General features: G+C 37.4%; 1 protein-coding gene across 2 annotated transcripts; it reads left to right on the top strand.

Annotated features, from left to right (window-relative positions):
- The first annotated feature begins 5,119 nt into the window (after positions 1 to 5,119).
- On the top strand, positions 5,120 to 18,308 carry LOC103712914 (carbon catabolite repressor protein 4 homolog 5). Of its 2 annotated transcripts, none has more exons than XR_005512670.1 (15): positions 5,120 to 5,511; positions 7,051 to 7,214; positions 9,044 to 9,109; positions 9,187 to 9,239; positions 10,219 to 10,300; positions 11,514 to 11,572; positions 11,881 to 11,962; positions 12,514 to 12,606; positions 12,749 to 12,781; positions 12,870 to 12,964; positions 13,100 to 13,232; positions 14,532 to 14,617; positions 14,693 to 14,787; positions 17,322 to 17,421; positions 17,900 to 18,308. XR_005512670.1 is itself a non-coding variant. In XM_008799625.4 (15 exons), exons 1-14 carry the CDS (start codon positions 5,256 to 5,258, stop codon positions 17,409 to 17,411), a joined length of 1,377 nt encoding a protein of 458 aa, XP_008797847.2. In that variant the 5' UTR covers positions 5,123 to 5,255; the 3' UTR covers positions 17,412 to 17,421; positions 17,900 to 18,308. The 2 variants fall into 2 exon arrangements, 1 of the variants encoding a protein (XP_008797847.2); XM_008799625.4 differs by having other exon boundaries at positions 5,123 to 5,511; positions 14,703 to 14,787.
- Positions 18,309 to 19,142: the final 834 nt, after the last annotated feature.

Below are 19,142 nucleotides of genomic sequence, written 5' to 3'. Positions count from 1 at the left end.
CGATTCAAGACCTTTTTACGTGGCAACCATCCAACCATGTATTGGGCTCTCCAGTGCGATTAAGCACTGAAGAGGATCCGAACCCGGTTTGGGGAATCTACAGCCTGCGGTTACCATAAACTGTTGGCGGACTATCCCCGGCCCAGATCTTGAATGGTCGTATGGACCGAGCTTCGAAGTCGTCAAGCGACGCACGTACTCAAATGCTCCTCCGTAGTTTCGGGCTACAGATCCATCATTGAGCTGATGGAGATGGCCAAACACGGGTTGAGAAGAAAGAAAAGGTCCTGGGGTGGTGTCTCTCCTGGAGAGACGAGAGCAGCTCCTTGCCCGGCATGCCTCCCGTTTCATCCTGGAGTCGCAGGGGTTTTGGAGCCGGATCATGACTATCCGTTATGGGGGGCAGGTCCTGAGGGCTGGGCCCGAGGAGGGCGGAGATGCTCCTTTCTATGGCGTGAGATAGCGATGTACTTGCCATTGGTGTCAAGTCACCCCCGATGGCTGATAGGTGACGGGCGTAGCATCGACGTGGCCGGGGACCCATGGGTCGATGGCCTTCCTCTGCGGCTTTGGCCGACTATGGTTAGTGTCGAGGCTAGGGAGGGTCTACTGGTCTGTGATCTCATGACTCCCGGGGCGGTTGGCTGGGATGAGATTCGGTTGGCCCGTCACTTCGGGCAGCATTTGGCGGAGCGGGTCCGCTCACTCTCTTTCCCACAGAGTGGTGGACCTGACGTATGTGTGTGGAGGTCCTCGTCCAGATCCAGGGTCAGGATGGGCGACCTCTCCCGCATCATTAGACGGGAGTATGAGCCTGGCCCAGATTTTGTCTGAATCTGGCGATTGAAGCTTCACCCGAGGGTAGCGTTGTTCCTTTGGAAGGTGGTCTGGGACCGTCTTCCTACGAGAGCTGTACTTGGAGGTCGAGGTATGAGGATCCCATTGGTGTGTGAGGATTGTGGCGTGGCCGAGACGGTGGACCATGCCCTGTTTCGGTGCTCATGGGCTAGGAGTACTTGGTGTCTGGCAGGGGTCCCACAGGAGGTATGGCACTGTAGGGACCTGTTCTTACAGGCCATGCGTCAGGGCTCGGAGTCCCCGGTGCTTCGTCAGGAGATTGTTCGAGCGAGCTGCACTGCCTACCAGATCTGGCTGGCTAGGAATGCTCGCACTTTCGGCGAACGACGTATGTCGCAGCGATTTGTGGTCGAAAAGGCACGCGTTCAGGCGGCAGAGCTGTGTTACACCATCCCTATTGAAGGGACCTTGATAGCTCGGGACATCTGGGGTTCCCATTCTGCTTCGGCAGTTTTCCGTACGGTGGTTTTCACCTGGGAGCCCCCACCCCCGAGTTTCCTCAAGGTCAACTTTGATGGGTCTGTTCTGGATAGTGGCACACGGGGTGGCGCGGGTTTTGTTATTCGGGACCCGTCTGCCAGGGTTGTGGCTGCCGGTGGCAGTCAGTTATTTGACACTTCGGTTCCGTGTGCGGAGCTGAGAGCAGCCTGGGCGGGTATTCGCCATGCTCGGTGTGTCTTACAGGCTAGGTCCATCATACTGGAGAGTGACTCAGCCACTGTCATCAGTTGGATCCAGAGGGGTCCAAGGGGTGGCGGCAGTGATCATCCTTTGCTTCGTGACATTTGGGCTATGGCGAGGGATGGATGGGCCTTTCAGGCCAGGCATATTTACCGTGAAGGTAACGGTGCCGCAGATTGGGTAGCTGCATATGTAGCTTGTCATTCCGGAGGCACCTTATGGATTGATGATGGGGAGTTGCCTTTGGCACTTCGAGGTATCCTATTTTTTGACCTTATTGGGTGTATCTGTTCCCGTCGGGTATGATACCCCGTTTTAGCAAAAAAAAAAAAAAAGAAAGAAAAGGAAAAAGGAAAAATTGATCCACTGACTTGGCGTTGGCGGTGGATCCCGTCCAACTAAAAATTTCACCTAAGTTAGGTCTTTCGAGCAAAAAAAAAAAATCCATGTGGTTGGCCATGGGATCTCACCCCCTCTCTTGCTTTAAGAGACGTGAGAATGTGCAGAAGGAGTCTTTCCTTACGAGCTCGTTTGGTTCGCGAAAAAAAAGGAAAAAAGTGTGATCAACAGGAAAATAAAGAGATGTCTCTTGTTTGGTTGGAGTTTTCAGGACTCGTTTGGTTGGCGGAAAACATTTTTCCTTCTATAAATATGATTCTTGGAAAGTAAATTTCTGGAAAAATGATATCTAAAAAAGTACTTTTGACATATTTGGTTGACAATAGAAAAGTGATAGATTTTCAAAGTGCTTATGCTTGGTTGACCATCCACTTTTCTGAAAAAGTTATGAGTAATTCCTATTATACCCTTAATAAAAATTAGATTTTTAATGCCTCTTTAATGCTGAAGGGCTTTTTTAGAAAATAATAAAAATGTAGTGATTTCCGGCTCACAGAAAAGTAATTTTTCCATGTTTCTCATAGAAAAGATTTTTCCATGAAACATGAGAATCATATTTCCATGGAAATACAACTTTCCCGTCTCTCTCCTATGAAAACTCCAACCAAACAAGAGACATCTTATTACTTTCCTGTTGACCACATTTTCCTCCCTTCTTTTTCCGCGAACCAAACAAGCCCTATGTTTCTCATGGAAAAGACTTTCTCATGAAACGTGAGAATTATATTTCCACGGGAATACAACTTTTCTATCTCTCTCATTTGAAAACTCCAACCAAACAAGAGGCATCTCTTTACTTTCCTATTGACCACATTTTTCTCATTCTTTTCCCGCGAACCAAACGGGCCCTGAAAGGAGAGAGACATAAAAGTTATATTTCCGTGGGAATATGATTTCCACATTTCATGAAAAAGTCTTTTCCATCGGAAACTTTAGAAAGTTATTTTTCTATGAGCCGTAAATCAAAATATTTTTATTTTTTTTCAAAAAAGTCCTTTAGTTATCCTCATTTGATCAAAAGCATTAAAGACCTAGTATAATATGAATTACACATAACTTTCCTAGAAAAATGGATGGTCAACCAAACATAAGCACTCTGGAAATCTATCACTTCTTATGGTCAACCAAATATACCAAAAGTACTTTCTCAGGCATTATTTTTTCAGGAATCTGCTTTGTAGAAATTATATTTCTATGATAAAAAATACTTTTCGCGAATCAAATGAGTACTACTAGCTTAGACCCATACCCAACCATTAACAAAATTCTTCGACGTTTGAGAAATCCCTCCTCTCCATCCGTAATTCAACCACGTCCCTTCTCTCTCCCATCATGTTGGATCCGATCTCTAGTCCCTCACTGCCCTCCCACCTCTCGTTCAAATCCCTGTGGACATGGTCAGGATGGCGGAGGTGTTCAAAAATGGGTTGGCGTTCCAATGGATGGTGATGGTGTGATTGAGGAGGGCGAGGTACAGTACCGAGATCTACAAGGCATGATTGCTGATCTCCGGCGAGCTCGCTACCGGGAGCTACAACTACATCAACAAGGCTGCAGCAGTGGTACAAATGTGGGTGGCCGACGCACGTTGTAGATTTGGAGTTTGTACAGAATTTCAGGTGGTACGGGTGACGGAGAGTCCAAGCTGATGTTCCAAGCCTCGAAGCTTAAAATTAGATTCATTACTAGTTGGGCTTCCGGCCGGACCTATCTAAAATTTGATGCGCCCATAATCAGCGATGGTAGAAAAAAAAACAAAGAAGAGGAGAGGGCTTCTAGGGTGTCCAATAAAATTAATATTTATTAAGAATTTGGTATAGAGAAAGACTCCTCTCTGCTTCTTCATTTGCACCTATCTCAAAATAAAAGGAGGGTGAGATCCAACTGTCCAGCATGCGAACGAACATCGGATATTAGTGCCGCTGATTGAATGATGTCTTATATGACTAATTAAACTATAATTATATTACGGGATTATATGACAAATCTTTCTAGTTCATTGTTAAATAGTTATGCTCGATTGATTTAATTTATCTATTTTACAAAAAAAAAATTGATTCACCGAGAATATCTAATCTGATTCCATACTGCTTTTATATATAGAACAAGCCAAACCTTTATAGTCCATAGATCCCTTCCACTCTTGGATCCCTTTCCTGCTTGTATTTAATCAAGTTAACTCTAAAGCTGTGTTTGGAATGTTTGGATGTTACTCCGAAACAAGTGGATGAAAAGTGTAATTGTTATGAAATTATATCAATTTAACCTTAAAGCTTTATTTTTTTAAATATAATATTAGATTATACAATATAATGTTATAATAAAATTATAGTATTATTTTAATTATTTTAATTATTACGCAATGTTTAATATTATAATATTATTTTCCATATAATACAATAATATAATGTTATATTACAAATATTATTTATTGTGTTATATTATTGGAGATCTAAATTGGTTATTTTCTTTATTTATGGTCTCTTAGGTATAAAGTTTTACTAATTTACGGTCTAGAGCTGCGTTAAACAGATGGTTGATCTAACTTATCTTGACCGGTAGCCTAATGCATTTTAGTGTTAATCTTAGGTTGAACAGGGTTGCACTTCATTTGTCCCTAATCCAAGATTGCCTAACTCTTTATATTCAAGTATTTTTTCCTCTTTGGAGTATGGTAGAGAGGTGATTGTTTTATCTTCTCCATCAACTTAGATAGAAAATCTGCAATGAAATATAGTGGAGCTAATATATGAGCATCTATATAATAATCCAAATAAGATTAATACCGACTAACGAATGGTAGATCGATATCGGTAAACCAAGCTAAAGAAAATAATCTACCATCTTTAAACTATTTACCATCTGATCAGAACATTCCTACCCTATACATCACTTAAGCATCAAATAGTCAAAAATTAGATAGTTTATATTAAACATTATTTCTTGGAACAAAAAGCAATATTCTTTATGAGAAAAAGTTTGTTGCATAACTATATGCTATAGCAATTTTCATATATTGGATGCATTTGGCGTTGCTTAAAAAATTTTGTTATAATGTTTAAAAAAATATTTTTTTAGAGAATCTATTATTTTTTTTAAAAAATAAATAACTATGATTTTTAAAAAAGACTTTCTGGAAAAAAAAAAGCAGCACTTGGGCCTGACAAGGCCGTGCCCGGCCAAAATTTCACGGCTCGAACACTCCGCCCGATTTCCGAAAAGTGAACAGACACCAAACTGTGAAGCGCAACATCGCGCCTCTGGTTCATCGAAGTCACGTCACGGTGGCTCGCCGGCGTTCGAAACTTCTCGTCGCCATGAGAACGGCGGGCTCCGAAGAGTCCTCGCGCTTGACCCACAAGCGGAAGCGCGATTGCTCTCTCGTCTCCAAGCGCTCTAATTCCGATCACCGGAAGTGGAAGCGCGAACCGGACTCCCGTCTTCCTGCTGCCGGCAGCCGCGAGGACCCGCCTCGCAGAGCCAAGCGGAGGAGAACCCGAGGCGAAGGAGGGAGAGACGTTTATGGGAGTCGCCAATGGGTCTTCTCTCCTCGCGATCTTTCTTCTTTTAGGGGTAAGAGGTTACCCTTATTCTAGGGTTTGTTGTTCTCTTCCTCCACTACCCTCTCTAGCATTCACAGAAATATGAATTTTGTGAAAATATTTCTGATTTTATACCTGAGTTTTTTAGGTTAATTATTCGGCAGTATTTTCCTTTTGGTTTTCTCACTGATAATATCTGGAATCTTTAAGCCTTGGAATCCTTTAGAAAAAATCGTTGAGAAATAGAATTCCATTGAAAAGAAACATCCAACTAAATATAAGGAAACTCCAGCAAGGAGAGCTTCGTCGGAGGATTGGGAAATGTTTGCAATGATGCTAGAGGCAACACTTAATAGGAATGATTGTTGAATGAGGATTGATGAAGTAGACGAGGCTTGATGATTTTTGTTATGGTTGTGGTATCACACGAGGTATAACATGTAATTCTGTGCTTCCGAACATGCTGGAAATTGTAGATTCTAAAGATTATTATATATTTGAATTAATTGTGCCACAAATTCTGTAATTTTACCATGTATCTGTTGTTACTGTAAAACTCACCCCATATAAACATGTGAAATAGTAATTCCTATTATAGGTTCTCAGTTAATTATGTCATGACAAAAAAGCACAAGCTTGATAAACAAGCATTCAATTTTCATAGTCATTTACTATTTTTTTCTAAACTTTACTTACACTACAGTTTTACTATTAAGACTGGTGCTAAAATTTGCGTTATTGTCAATGTCTTGTCGCATTCAGACACTTGAATTTGAAAGAAATAATACTGCCATTCTGAATCCCTTGTTTTGTGGATATTACACAGTTTTATTTTGTACATCGAAGAAATTACTAAACTACCTTTTCACATCCACAATTTTGGTCATGATTGTTTTGGACATTTACCAAAATTTCTCTTAAGCTACGTAAATGGCAAATATTTGTTACATGATGTATCCTTTCTTTGTGGAGATTTACCCATCAAAAATCTACCGGATTTAAATGCGTAAAAACTAATGGGTATATTACAAAATCCATCTAGTTAGAATAACTTAAGGTTGAAGTTTTTTAGAACATGAATATGAGATTTATTTTTACATCCTTTTACTAGCCATTTTGACCTTTGTCACAGGAGACACCATGGTGGCTAGTCCCTAGCCCCGATGAGAAAGGTGGAGGGTTGATATAAGGTTGACACCCAACTATAGTATGTCAATGACTATTTAGTGGATTGAATTTGCAATGAGGATCCATAAAGCCAACCCCAAATGGTTTGGAAAAGGCTATATGGTTATGATTATGGTTATAAGTCGTGGTAGTTACTTAATCAAGCATACGGTTAAATTGCTATTACTTATTTTCATTTTATGACATCATATTTATTTGTTTTGGAGAGGATGCCCACTGATGGCTCTTAGAGTGATGTTTTTAATACTATGGTAGACATACCAATATTTCTATATGTTTTCCAATGTGACTTATATAAATAGGTGGATTTGTCTCATGCTATTTTACTGAATAGTCCTTTCTGATTTGTCAGTCAAGCTAAAGAAAGCCTTGAATTTTGCAGATAGCTTCGTAATCGTCTCATATAACATATTGGGTGTTGAAAATGCTTCAGAACATGTAGATCTATATGACAAAATTAATCCACAACATCTAAGTTGGGACACACGGAAGAGGCAGATACACAAGGAGTTAAGTTGCTATAATCCAAGCATTTTATGCTTCCAGGTAAGTGAAGCATTACCTGATAACTTCTTTTTTGCTGACCAAATATATGTTCATTTTGATATTGATGCACATGTATGCACATAGAGGTTTAATTGTTTTATTGTTTGTTAGTCATGCCTATTTCAATGTGCTGATAACTTCTTTTTTATCTTGCTAACATGCATTTCAATGTGGTTATATGTGCTTGCGAAGTATATATGCTGTTTTGCCTCTTCTTTGTCTTTTCAAAGTTGGCTATCATACAATTTAAACTTTTTCTCCTCATTCAGGCTTAGGTTAGCGTAGATAATGTTTATGTAGATGTGCTCAAGAAATACCCTCTTGTGTATTGTATGAATTTATGCAGATATTTATACATGGAAGTGAGACTTAGGTGACCAAGGCTATGTTGAACAATAAACTTTACCTCATCTCTATTTTATAGCAGATGCAGAAGATGGATTTCTATGTCTAGTATAACTAGTATAAGGTGGATGAGTAGGGTCATGGTTTTGGATTGTCATGTTATTGGCCCAGCTTAGTGTATTTTGAGGTCATCATGTCATACAGATTTAACTTCTGAAATATAAAGGACATCCAAAACAGTATAGTTGCTGACAATATAAGCTATCTGATCATGAGTTCTGATTAAGGTGGCATGGCCATGGATCAATTGAGGTTAAGACATTTCTGAAGACTGATTACTGAAGCTTCATTCTTGGGTTTTTAAATGATAAAAAAAGGAAGTCATACTGATTTTGATGGCTTGAGATCACAATGTCATTTTTACTTTGAACATGGATGGTTTGGCTATCTGTGAAGACTAAATATATGAAAAGTTAGAGTTGCAGTGCAGGCATGTTATGTTTCATATAGCTAATACATAGCTAATATTACAATCGTGACAGGTTGTCTTTTCTAATCCAAGCCTGATCCAAATATATGTTGTACAGATTGGACTGGGTTATTTTTAAGTGGGTGGGTCAATCCAATCCACCTGCAACCCTATTTACACTTGTGTTTAATTGTTTATAACCATCATGATAATGCAGAGTGCATGAGATAGTACCTGGAGGTGGATTGCCTTACAGCATCTGTAGTATGTGAATGACAATAATGTTTTGCTAACGTGTAAAAATAATTATATGTGATTTATATTTCATATATTCAGTTTTGTTGCATTATTTTTTCCTAATGACAGAAAGAAAATTAAAGTTCTTACCAACGTTCGAGGATTTAAAAATCAAGATATGAACCTGTGTAGCTTATTGTTGGTACAGTATGTGCCACAATAAGAGATCAGCACAGGCTGATATGGGGTCAATTCAAATGAGCAAAAGAAAAGAGGTGTGGATCAGTTCGTCTGTGGAACTGTCCCTTCGGGGTGCCATGTCCTGTTCCTTGGCTAGCATAGTATGTACTAAGCCATACTTCTCCAGTTTGGAGAGTACCTTAAATTTTGGTTCTTATCTCATAAATAAAGTTGTTTGTGAGCCAACAGCTAGAGTTTGCCTCCTAGTTAAGAAGTTCTTCATATGATCTTGGTGAGTTCTGCAAATCAAGTAACACTTCCATTTTGCTTTTCAATCTACGCGATGATATTTTTGTTCATATGAGGACCAGCCTCACCATGCCAAATTGGGCACCATTTACATTCACTTGACAACTTTACTGGGATCTGCTCGTGCATTGCCATTAATTTATTCCATCATACCTGTACAAGTGACACCATATATTACTTAATTTTAACCATTCATTTATTTAGCCAGCTACTGGACAGGCTTGGAAACAACCTAATTACAGCTGGTATTGAATAACTCTTGTATTTGACAACTATCATTTGTTAGCAGGAAGTTGACAGATTTAACGATTTGGCCAATCTTCTTCAAAAAGATGGTTTTGTTGGTGTTTATAAGGTATTATTTTGGCTTTTAACGGTCAATTTTAAGGTATTTGTATGGTTTTCAGTAAAACTTCTGTTTTGGTGTTTTAGGGACGCACAGGACAAGCAAGTGATGGATGTGCTATATTCTGGAAAGAGGAAGAGTAAGTTTTTTGTAACTCTACAAGAAAATTATGTAATAAAAGGAGTATGATAATTTTAGAACTTCACTTGGAAGTTACAGTTAAGACGTTCTATGACAAAGACCTGTGTGCATGAGAAAAACACCTATTCTGGTTAATCTGCTTGTCCATGGGTTTCTTAAAGTATCAATGTGCCTCATAACTAGGATCAATTAGTAACTTTGTGTAACTTTGAGGAGATGTGCGTCATACAGGATCAGCTAGTGACTTTGTGTAACTTTGAGGAGGTGGTGACATGACCATAGATTTTGACCATGTAGTTATGTTTCCAATCTTACTTTTAACAAAAATGCTAGTTTTGACATGATATGATCCTCTTAATCTTTTATTGGTGATGCAATATCTTTTTATGAATTAGGACAGTATGCAATCATGTGAATGGTTGTGAAAAGTGAACAAAATATGATGCCTAAAATACACATTGTTTCCTATCCCTCTTGAATCATGTAATCATCAACAGCAAGAAGTGAACCTTCTGATGAGAAATACTTGTTAACCTAACCCCAAAGAATTTTTTTTTTACAATCTCCAGAAAGGAGAGTGAACCTTCATGCTCTGGCCTACTGCTATGACTGTCTAATTACTGAGGCAATCTACAGAATAACGCAAGGGAATGTCTCATGCTTCTTTTGAGTCGCTATTTTGAAATTGGGCAAAGATGATTCGTGGATAATCTGACTGTTAGCTACAAACTACCTTTCTTTTGATTTTCTACTTTGAATTCTTTCCTTTGAAATAATTGAATGGTTACACATGCATACATGCAAGCATGCAGAGGCATAGATAGTTGACAATTTTTTCTTTTCTAATATATGATCACTAGATTTAATTTTGTTAATTTTTCTAGATTTTGTTGTGACAATATTCATGTATTACTCTGTAAATTGGAACTTAATAACCTCTCTCTTTTTCTCTCTATTTCTTCTTTTTCTTAAAGCAGATTTACTCTTTTACATCATGAAGATATAGAATTTCGGAAGTTTGGTCTTCGAGACAATGTTGCCCAACTTTGCCTTTTCAAGGTAGAGAAGATACTTGACCATACTTATGTGGATTTAATCTTGATTTTAATTTTAATGCTTTTGGACTTTGGATTGAGTTCTTTTTTGGACTTCTTGGAAGGCATAAAGTCTTATCAAGCTCCTAATATGAATTGAAAAGGGATGCTTGTGTTTGCCACAAAGAAAAACTATTACTACACATGCTTCAAAGTGAAGCTGACTTGTTTAGTTCCTTTATTCTGAGTTGCTATATTGTTTATCTTCGCTTGTTTGTTGTATTTACAGTTCTTATGTTCTTATATATTGTTATTTATACACTGGATGCCATAGCATGTGATATTCTCATATTATCTGTTTAGGTGCGAACTCTCCTACTTGGACTGATATCTGGTGGCTTTAGTGCAAAGCATGGTATGCAGTACTGGTCCAAATCAGGCGGTACAGAACGTACCGTACCATATTGATTCGGTACCGGTACCCAGTATGGGTGGCGTACCGACACTTAGTATACCAAAAAAATTTCATACCGTACCGTACCAATACTGTGCTAGTGTGGCACCAGTATAGCGTCCGGTATCAAGACGGCGAACCTTGGTGGAAAGTGTCTGTATTGCACATCTGACATCATTCGTTTGGTCCATGCATGCGGCTCTTTCAAGAGTTAAATTAATAAGTCCTGTTTATTGGAGCTGTCTCCCAAGACTAGAATCTATATCTTACATGTCTAATAGAGTTTTGGGGAATTCAATTTTTCTAAGTTACATCAAATAGCAGCATCAAATTTGCAATAATTCTTCTAGGTAATTTGTGCTATGCTGAAACAGCAGTTTTGAATGAGGGGACTTAGGAGAGTTTCATGCTGGATCCAATATCTCCAATCTAATAAAGGATAAGAGATCCTTACTTGGATCCAAATCCAAATCAAAGCTAAATACTTATGGAGTTTTCTTTGGATTAGGATTTATTTTTGGGGTTCAATATTAAACATTGTATGGCTCTGCAGTAGTTAAATAATTTGGCCTCTTTGACACTTATGCCCAAGATTTTCATGTATTAATTGAGTTTTGTTTGAGCTGTACATAATTTATTCAGAATGGCAAGGTAGCATCCTGCAAGGTCTTATCCTATGCCAAAGATTAAAGAAAATGTTTGCAGCTTCCTCCGCTGATTGGAAAAAATGCTTCTGCCTAGTTAATATTCTCTAAGATCCTTTTTTACAAATTACTTTGTGCAGGTCTCTCATAACCATTCAAACATGTCGAAAAATAAAGATGCAAGTTGTCAGATAGCTGCGTAAGATTTTCCACACCTGTTGTATTGTGAATGCGGTGTTTATGTTGGAGCAAGACTTGCTTATGATCTATAGAATGCAAATGTAGAGTCAATCTGCTATTAATTTATGCACATTGTACTAGAGTTAATCTGCTATTTATTTATGCACATTGTACTACACGACTTCTAATTTCAATTGTTTTGGATTTGGGGTTGTGGCTGATATTTGACTGAGCAGTTGAAATTAATTCTCTTGAATGCCTTAAAGCAGTTATTGCAATTTAGCTACGCTCCTAAATTTGGAGGCTAACATAGTTGAATGTCTATAGGCCTAGGCCCTGTCAGACTTTACTTATTGGCAACATCCACGTGTTGTTCAACCCTAAGCGAGGAGATATCAAGTTGGGGCAGGTACACTGATTCTATTTCCGCCTTACAATTCTCATTCCTCAAATATTGGATAGTTGCTTATGCTATGCAAGAATTCTGGTTATGGATCTCCTGAATGTTTTTGTCAGTGCTAATAAAGTAACCATCTATATCATGCATTATATACCATGCTGGCAAGTTACCAGCACATTACAGGGGTGTGCACTCTTATGCCATGTGTGTGCCCCACATGATTAAGAACATGTTAACATTATCCAGTTGACATTTCAGATATATATGATGGAATTCTTTAAATCATCACATACATGGTGATTCCTGAGGGGGACTACAGTAGTTGTCTTCTGTCTCACAGCCTCTAGCTGTAACCATTTCTTTTATTCTGATATTGGCATTCTGATTTCTTTGAATTGATTTGATTAACATGCCATCTGACCCCAAATAGATGGACAAGACATGATGGATATCACAGATTATTGACATATTATTTATAATTTTATATTATCTCCTTGACTTGTTCTATTTATGTTTAAATGACATGGTTTATAGTTCTATTCTTTTTCTTGCTTTTCTAGGTCCGCGTGCTACTACAGAGAGCAAATACATTATCACAAGAGTATGGCAACACTCCAGTTGTGATTTCTGGTGATTTAAATAGCATGCCTCAGGTGGTTATCTTGATATCTTCTAACGTTAATATATTTTCCAAATTACCTTACATTGGTTCTTACATAAAAAAGAAAATTATACACTGGAAATCTTTCATTATGTCTTGCTGACAAGAGCTATGCATCTCTCTTGATGACCCAGAGTGCAATTTACCAGTTTTTTACTTCATCCGAGGTGAGTATTTTGCTTTTTAAATTAAAATCAACTCATGGAAATCCTTAGCCACGATAGTCTTATATCTGTTGGCATGTGATTGCTGCAGTTAGATATTCTCGCTTATGATCGCAAGAAAATTTCTGGTCAGATAGAATTTCCAGTAAGACAGATGCCCTTTATTGCTCGGAATGATGCCTTGAGGTCCTTATTCTTGCAGTCATTTTTTTATTGTTTAAGAAATTATTCTTTTGTAGAAATTATTCTTTGTATGTAATTGCATTACAGCAGCATATCTAACTTACTTAATCGAGCAAAGGCTTCATATTTGAGCTGCAGGACACCAAAGTGCATCTCATATAGGATGAAATATAAATGGAGTGAAGAAGAGATACATCTTGCAGCTGGAAGCAGAGGATGCACCCGTCTTCAGAACCCTCTAAAACTCTGCAGTGCATATCAAGGAATTCCTGTAATTTTTCTTTATGTTGCCTCTTCATTTCTTTTTCTCTATTCTATGATATTTGTCTTCACCTGTTTCTGTGCTATATGAAGCACTTATTTGACTAGGAACGCTAATGATAACTCCCAAAATTTTATATTAAACGGCTTCTGGTCTTTTATTGCAGTATATATTTGCTTTCTATTTCAAGCGACAGGATATTTGATTATGTTGCACGAGAACTAAGGAGCCTTTTTTTTATTTTAAATACTCTCTGATAAGCCTTGTTGGCTATGATCACCTCACATAGTCTGAAGGGTGTTCTAAGAGTTGTGTTAGCATATTCATTTATAAGTAAAACTTGTAGTTAATGGCAAACAATGTTGTCAAAGAAGTTAGACAACTTATAAGTGCCCACTGCCCACTAAAGCATGTAAGTGAAACCCTAGAAGCTTTAGTCAGCCATTAAAGGCCCTTTTGCATATAAATCCAAGGAAGGCAATGCTTTTTTTTTTGCTGTTGATTTCTAATTTTGAACAAAAAACTTATACAATTTCTTTACTAAATATAACAAAAAATATGAGTTCTTTGATTTCTGAATTGGTAAAGGGAATGTGATAATTTCCATTAGATCTATAATGGCCTATAATTGTCTACAAGTTAAGAATCTGAAATTAAGCCGTTAGTTTTAGAAGCTAAAAGCTCCAAAATAATACACCAAAATGTTTAACAGGGAGGGGAAGGGAACGTTCAGCTCAACAGTCATTATTTTAAAAAATCTTTTTTCCTATTCTTCTTTATTACCTGCTTTCTTACTTTGTAGATATATGCCCTAAAAATAGTTTGTGAGGGGTATTAATGAGTGATTTTTTTTAACAATTTGGCATTATTTAGTAAGGTTAATTCCAGATCGACAGTCGGAAAATTTTCTTAAGTTGTCATGGATCGCTCCAACCTGTGGTTGGACTTCTTGTTGATCATTTTCAGAAATGCTGAAATTTCTTGACTAATGGTTAAAGTGGCTACCCTTTATGACATTTTGTGCAAGATGGGCAAATTGCACGGGTATCAACTGTGCATGCAAGACCTGCTTAAACTATTTATTGCTTGCTGGGTTCTATTTATTGCTTGCACGAGTATCTATTTATATAGAGTTAGAAGCATTAGGCAGTAATCATTTCGCACCAAAACTTCCTATATTTGTTTAATGGCTTCATGATAGCAATTCCAACAACCTCACTCTATATTTATCATTCTTTTATTTCAGCATTGAAACACAATTCACATTTCATTATTCATAATGTTTTTTTTTCTGAGATAATGAACCAGGGACATGACAATACCAGAGATGGTAATGGTGAGCCTTTGGCAACTTCCTATCATTCCAAGTTTATGGGAACTGTCGACTATATCTGGTAGTACGATTTTGTCCTAAGTGAAAGTTTTTGTTTGTTCATTTTCAGGATGTCTTTTACCTGACGTTTTTTCAGGTTTGTTCAGGCATTCTTCTGCACTTGTTCCTGTAGGGGTTGTTGAAACCTTGCCAATCAATGTTTTAAAAAGATTGGGAGGTCTACCTAGTGAGGTACATCATCTCTTCTGTTTTTGTCTAGTCCACATCTTCATTCTGACATCTAATATTTTGTAATGTATATGTATTAGGCCCTGTATTTTTCTTGCATTCTTAGTTATAAGAGATTCTGTGCCCCCACCCCCCCCACCCCCATCCTGCGCTGCGAAAAAAAAAGATATAAATGTGATGTCTTGAACACATTCCAAATTATGCTTGTTTTTCTATGCAAACTGATAGTATGATTTGTACTCATACTATAACATTTCCATATTCACTTGCAAAATGTGATGACAGTAGTTGACTATAAAATGCTTACTAAATTCAGTAATTGGACAATGAAGTCTTATGATCCTGCAGAAAAGGGGCATAGAAGGGTTAGAGTAATTGTACTAAATGCATTTAGAGTGTTGGTATTAAGGTTTTTCATTGAATATGGTGGGAGAAGATAGTACTGAAATTTGACAGAACTATAGTAGTAGAGCATGTCCTTAATGACAATGGCCTTTTGGTAGGATGCACGTGTTTCACCATTCTATTCTTTATATGTTTTATTCAACTAAAGAAGAGGATAAGGTTTCAGTTTTAAATTAACACTAATGAAGCAGTAGGAATATGTGGGAAAGATTTAGTTCCTTAAGGAGTAATAAGATCTTGAAATGAAAAAAATGTCAAATGCTTGGATTGCATGACATGGATAAAAGAATCGGATTTGGATGTGTATCCAAGTGCGTGACTCAGCAAGAGGAAAAAGGGGAGATACAGGGATACGTAGCATAAAATATAATTTTAACTAAGCTATATATTTATCCTTTTAAACATTGTTTAAAATATTAAAGAGATATTGTTTGTTAAGATATTTTAATATATATCTATTTCAGACCTTCCAATTAACTTAGGAAAATGTATTTTCAATAGTTTCTTCATTGACCAATTCTCTAAAAAGAACAAATACTCCTAAAATTAAAATGGAGGATTGTTGGAAGAGTTTAACTCTCTTCTAATCTTAAAAAGTGGCTACCAAAGTACTTCATATGTATCCGACTCCCATATGCAGCTAACACATATTTTTGGAGCTCAACGCAAGTGCCCAGGTAACATGGGTTATTAGCAGTACAGCTAAGGGATAAAAATCATGAAAAAATGACAATGCCTTTACACCATAACAGTTGCAAGTATCTTTGAAAACTAACTTGGCTTTTTAACTTGAGTACATGATTGTTATCGGCTAATCAACACTACGTATGGCCAATTACACGAAAGGAGAACTAAGATTTTTTTCTTATTGACTTGGAGCTAGCATAGATAAGGTACTATGAGAGGCACTTTGGTGGGCATGTGGGAAGAAGTTTGTTGAAGAACATAAACATCAAGGACATGTAATATTTATGGGTACTAGCTAGTGTAAGTGATTCCAGTAAGCACTTTAAGTTCTTAAACAATGGTCAACTTAAATGAAATGATTTCTAGTGTGTAGGAGGATCTGTAGTAAGGTTCGCCGTCTCGATACTAGATTCCGTATCTGTGCCACACTAGCACAGTGTTGGTATTGTACGGTATGGAGTTTTTTTTGGCATACGGAGTATCAGTACGTCATCCGTACTAGATATCGGTACCGAACCGATATGGTACGATATGCTCTGTATTAAATGAGGATATGACTGAATTCTTACATTGACTCTTAAATTTTGGAGGATAAGGGTCTGAAAATGATTAAATTGAAAGAGAACATAGATTGCAAGTCAGGTGGGAATGAGAATGCTATTGAGTCCATAATGTTGATCAGCAACAGACATCTAGAGCCATTACTGTTGCTACCCTGGATTATTACATAGAAAAAACAAGGAGTTGAGGACAATATTTAATATTAATCACTAATTATAGCCATAAGTATCCAGCCTAAATATTGGGCCTACCTTTGTTGTGATATATGGAATACAAATAAGAACATTATGTAGAGAGCAAAGTAAAAAAAAAAAAAAAACTAAGGTTAGTTTGTTCTATTTGTACTAATTTTTAATATTGTAGAATTTAAATATTAAAAGTTTAATATATTAAGATGTCTTGTCTTCTATATAAAATTGGCAATGTACTCCATTTTTATTAAGTGCTAACCTATTATTGGCTGATCATTTTATAGTTTCATTCCTTACCTCAAATATTGAAATGTAATTTAAATCTCCCTGCTAGTAAACTATTGATGCTTGTGTGGATCTGAAAAAAAGTCATGTCAGTATTCCATTGCTACAACTTCGCCGATATTTATATTTTACAATCAAAAAATTGGATAAGTTCTTGCTATTTGATGTGTACCATACTTGCTCATCATGTCAACAGTGATTTCTCGAGTTGGATGTCATTTTGTCTTCTTTCTTTGTGCTGTTCTTTGTTTTCTTATTTGTGCAATGGATTGTGCCTCATGACCTTAATTTGAATAAAAGATATTCCTTACTTATGCCTTTGTCTCGAATCATCAATGCATGTTTAGCATTTCGTTTTCCTTTTTGTTTTCCTTCAAATTTTCAAGATGAATATTTGTCGTTTTGCAGAAGTGGGGTAGTGATCATCTTGCTTTGGTTTGTAAATTTGCCTTTGTTGATGATGCCAACTGCAGTAATACCCTACATGATTCGGAATAAGCATGAACAGGTAAAGATTTTCTTTTCTGCAAAGAGTGGTTTGTTGCGATGATCTTGCTATTTTAGGCGATCATAATGAAAATGAACTATTTGCAGGAGCATTTGCATGCTTTCTGGCATTTCATTTCTATCGTGTCTACATTCTGAACCCATGGAACATATTTCTAACTTATTTCTTAAAAAAAAAAGAAATCTCAGCGAGATCTATAGAATTCCCAGAACTTTATATTTTGCATCGAGTATGATTTTCTTGGTTTTTTACATTTTTTGTAGGCTTAGTGTGAAAGAGCATCAGGAGTTTCATGGTCGGTTATCTTTAATGGATATCCTGAATCTTATGGATGAAATTAATTGAGATAAATTGCCGTTGTAGGATTTTTAGATTCTGGTTGTCTAGATATTTTAGGTAAGTCAACTACATAGGGATGTCTCATTCATTATCTTGATCCTTTTTTTTTTCTCTCTCTCTGTGTTTCTCTGTTGCTCAGCCATCAAGCTCTATGGGAAGTCCAGCTTACAGCACCACTGACGAACATCGGGCACCCCAGGCTGAGTGATCTGGACAAAGTCCGCGGACTCAACCCAGAGTGAAGATATTTAATGGACAGTCTGGCTCGAACCCTAAACTCTAAACCTTGAACCCTCAATAGTGCTTGATCTGAGAAACCTCGCGGACATTACATTGTAGAGGCCCACCTCATGTTTCTATTTCATCAGCAAAAATACCCCATGTGAAAATTGTATGAAATCTGAATTTTTTTTGCCATTCTGCTGCCGTAGTGCCATATTGATGGCCTGCTAAGTGGGTGACTTTCTCATCATTACTCTGGTCACAATAAATGTTACAGTTTCTAATGATGATTCCTAGGGTGAATTCCAAGGTCGAAATTTATGGCACCATGTTCTCACTCCTCTTTTGGGATTAAAAAGTAGTTTTCCTGGGTACCTAGGGAGAGTTTTATGCTGAAAAGCGGCTTACGGACCAGTTCTGCAAACAGTTCTGGGCCCGTGTACCATATCAATAAAGTGGGTATGGCAGTTGGCTGAGAACAATAAATTTCATCTACAACAAGTGGGCATCAGATCTAGTTGACCCGGGACCATTTTTTTTTTTGGCAAGTATCCAGGCAGAGCCTGTAGAGGGCAAAGTCCTAAGACTTGCATCTATATTTATTGTCAACAACTTCAAATATTCAAATTATATATGTATATATATATATATATATATCTGTGTATGTGAGTGAGATTATAAATTCTGTACTGAGAATATTCTTTCATCATTTTTTATTAATTTAAATTAAGTATATCTATCAACTTTTGTGTAATTCTTCTAAAATATATAAATGATTGTACATAAAACAACGCCCGTACTACCAGCGTGACTGACTATATAAGCAGCTATCTAGTCCGTAGTCTCATTAGCTTCACGAAAAACATACTTGACTTGAAAGGTCTCTCCAACCTTCACCATTGTCTAGATATTTCAGAGTAAAAAGTGGATACAATCATTATTCTTTGGTCCCTCCGGATCCTACTGATGACCGTGGCCGAGTTTCTATCTAGGACGATGGAATTGGCCCATAAAACACATTAGCATGACGAACGTCCGCTCAAGCGGCCCTCAGCTTGGCACTCGAAATTGATATGTCGAAGAGTTAACTGTCTCTACAGCTACAACCCTGACAGATAGGTTTCGAATAACAAAACTTGCGCCACCTCTCGTACCTCCGT

The sequence above is a fragment of the Phoenix dactylifera genome, chromosome 8, assembly GCF_009389715.1.
Source record: "Phoenix dactylifera cultivar Barhee BC4 chromosome 8, palm_55x_up_171113_PBpolish2nd_filt_p, whole genome shotgun sequence".
Lineage (NCBI taxonomy): Eukaryota > Viridiplantae > Streptophyta > Magnoliopsida > Arecales > Arecaceae > Phoenix > Phoenix dactylifera.
This window is presented reverse-complemented; position numbering and strand designations above follow the sequence as displayed.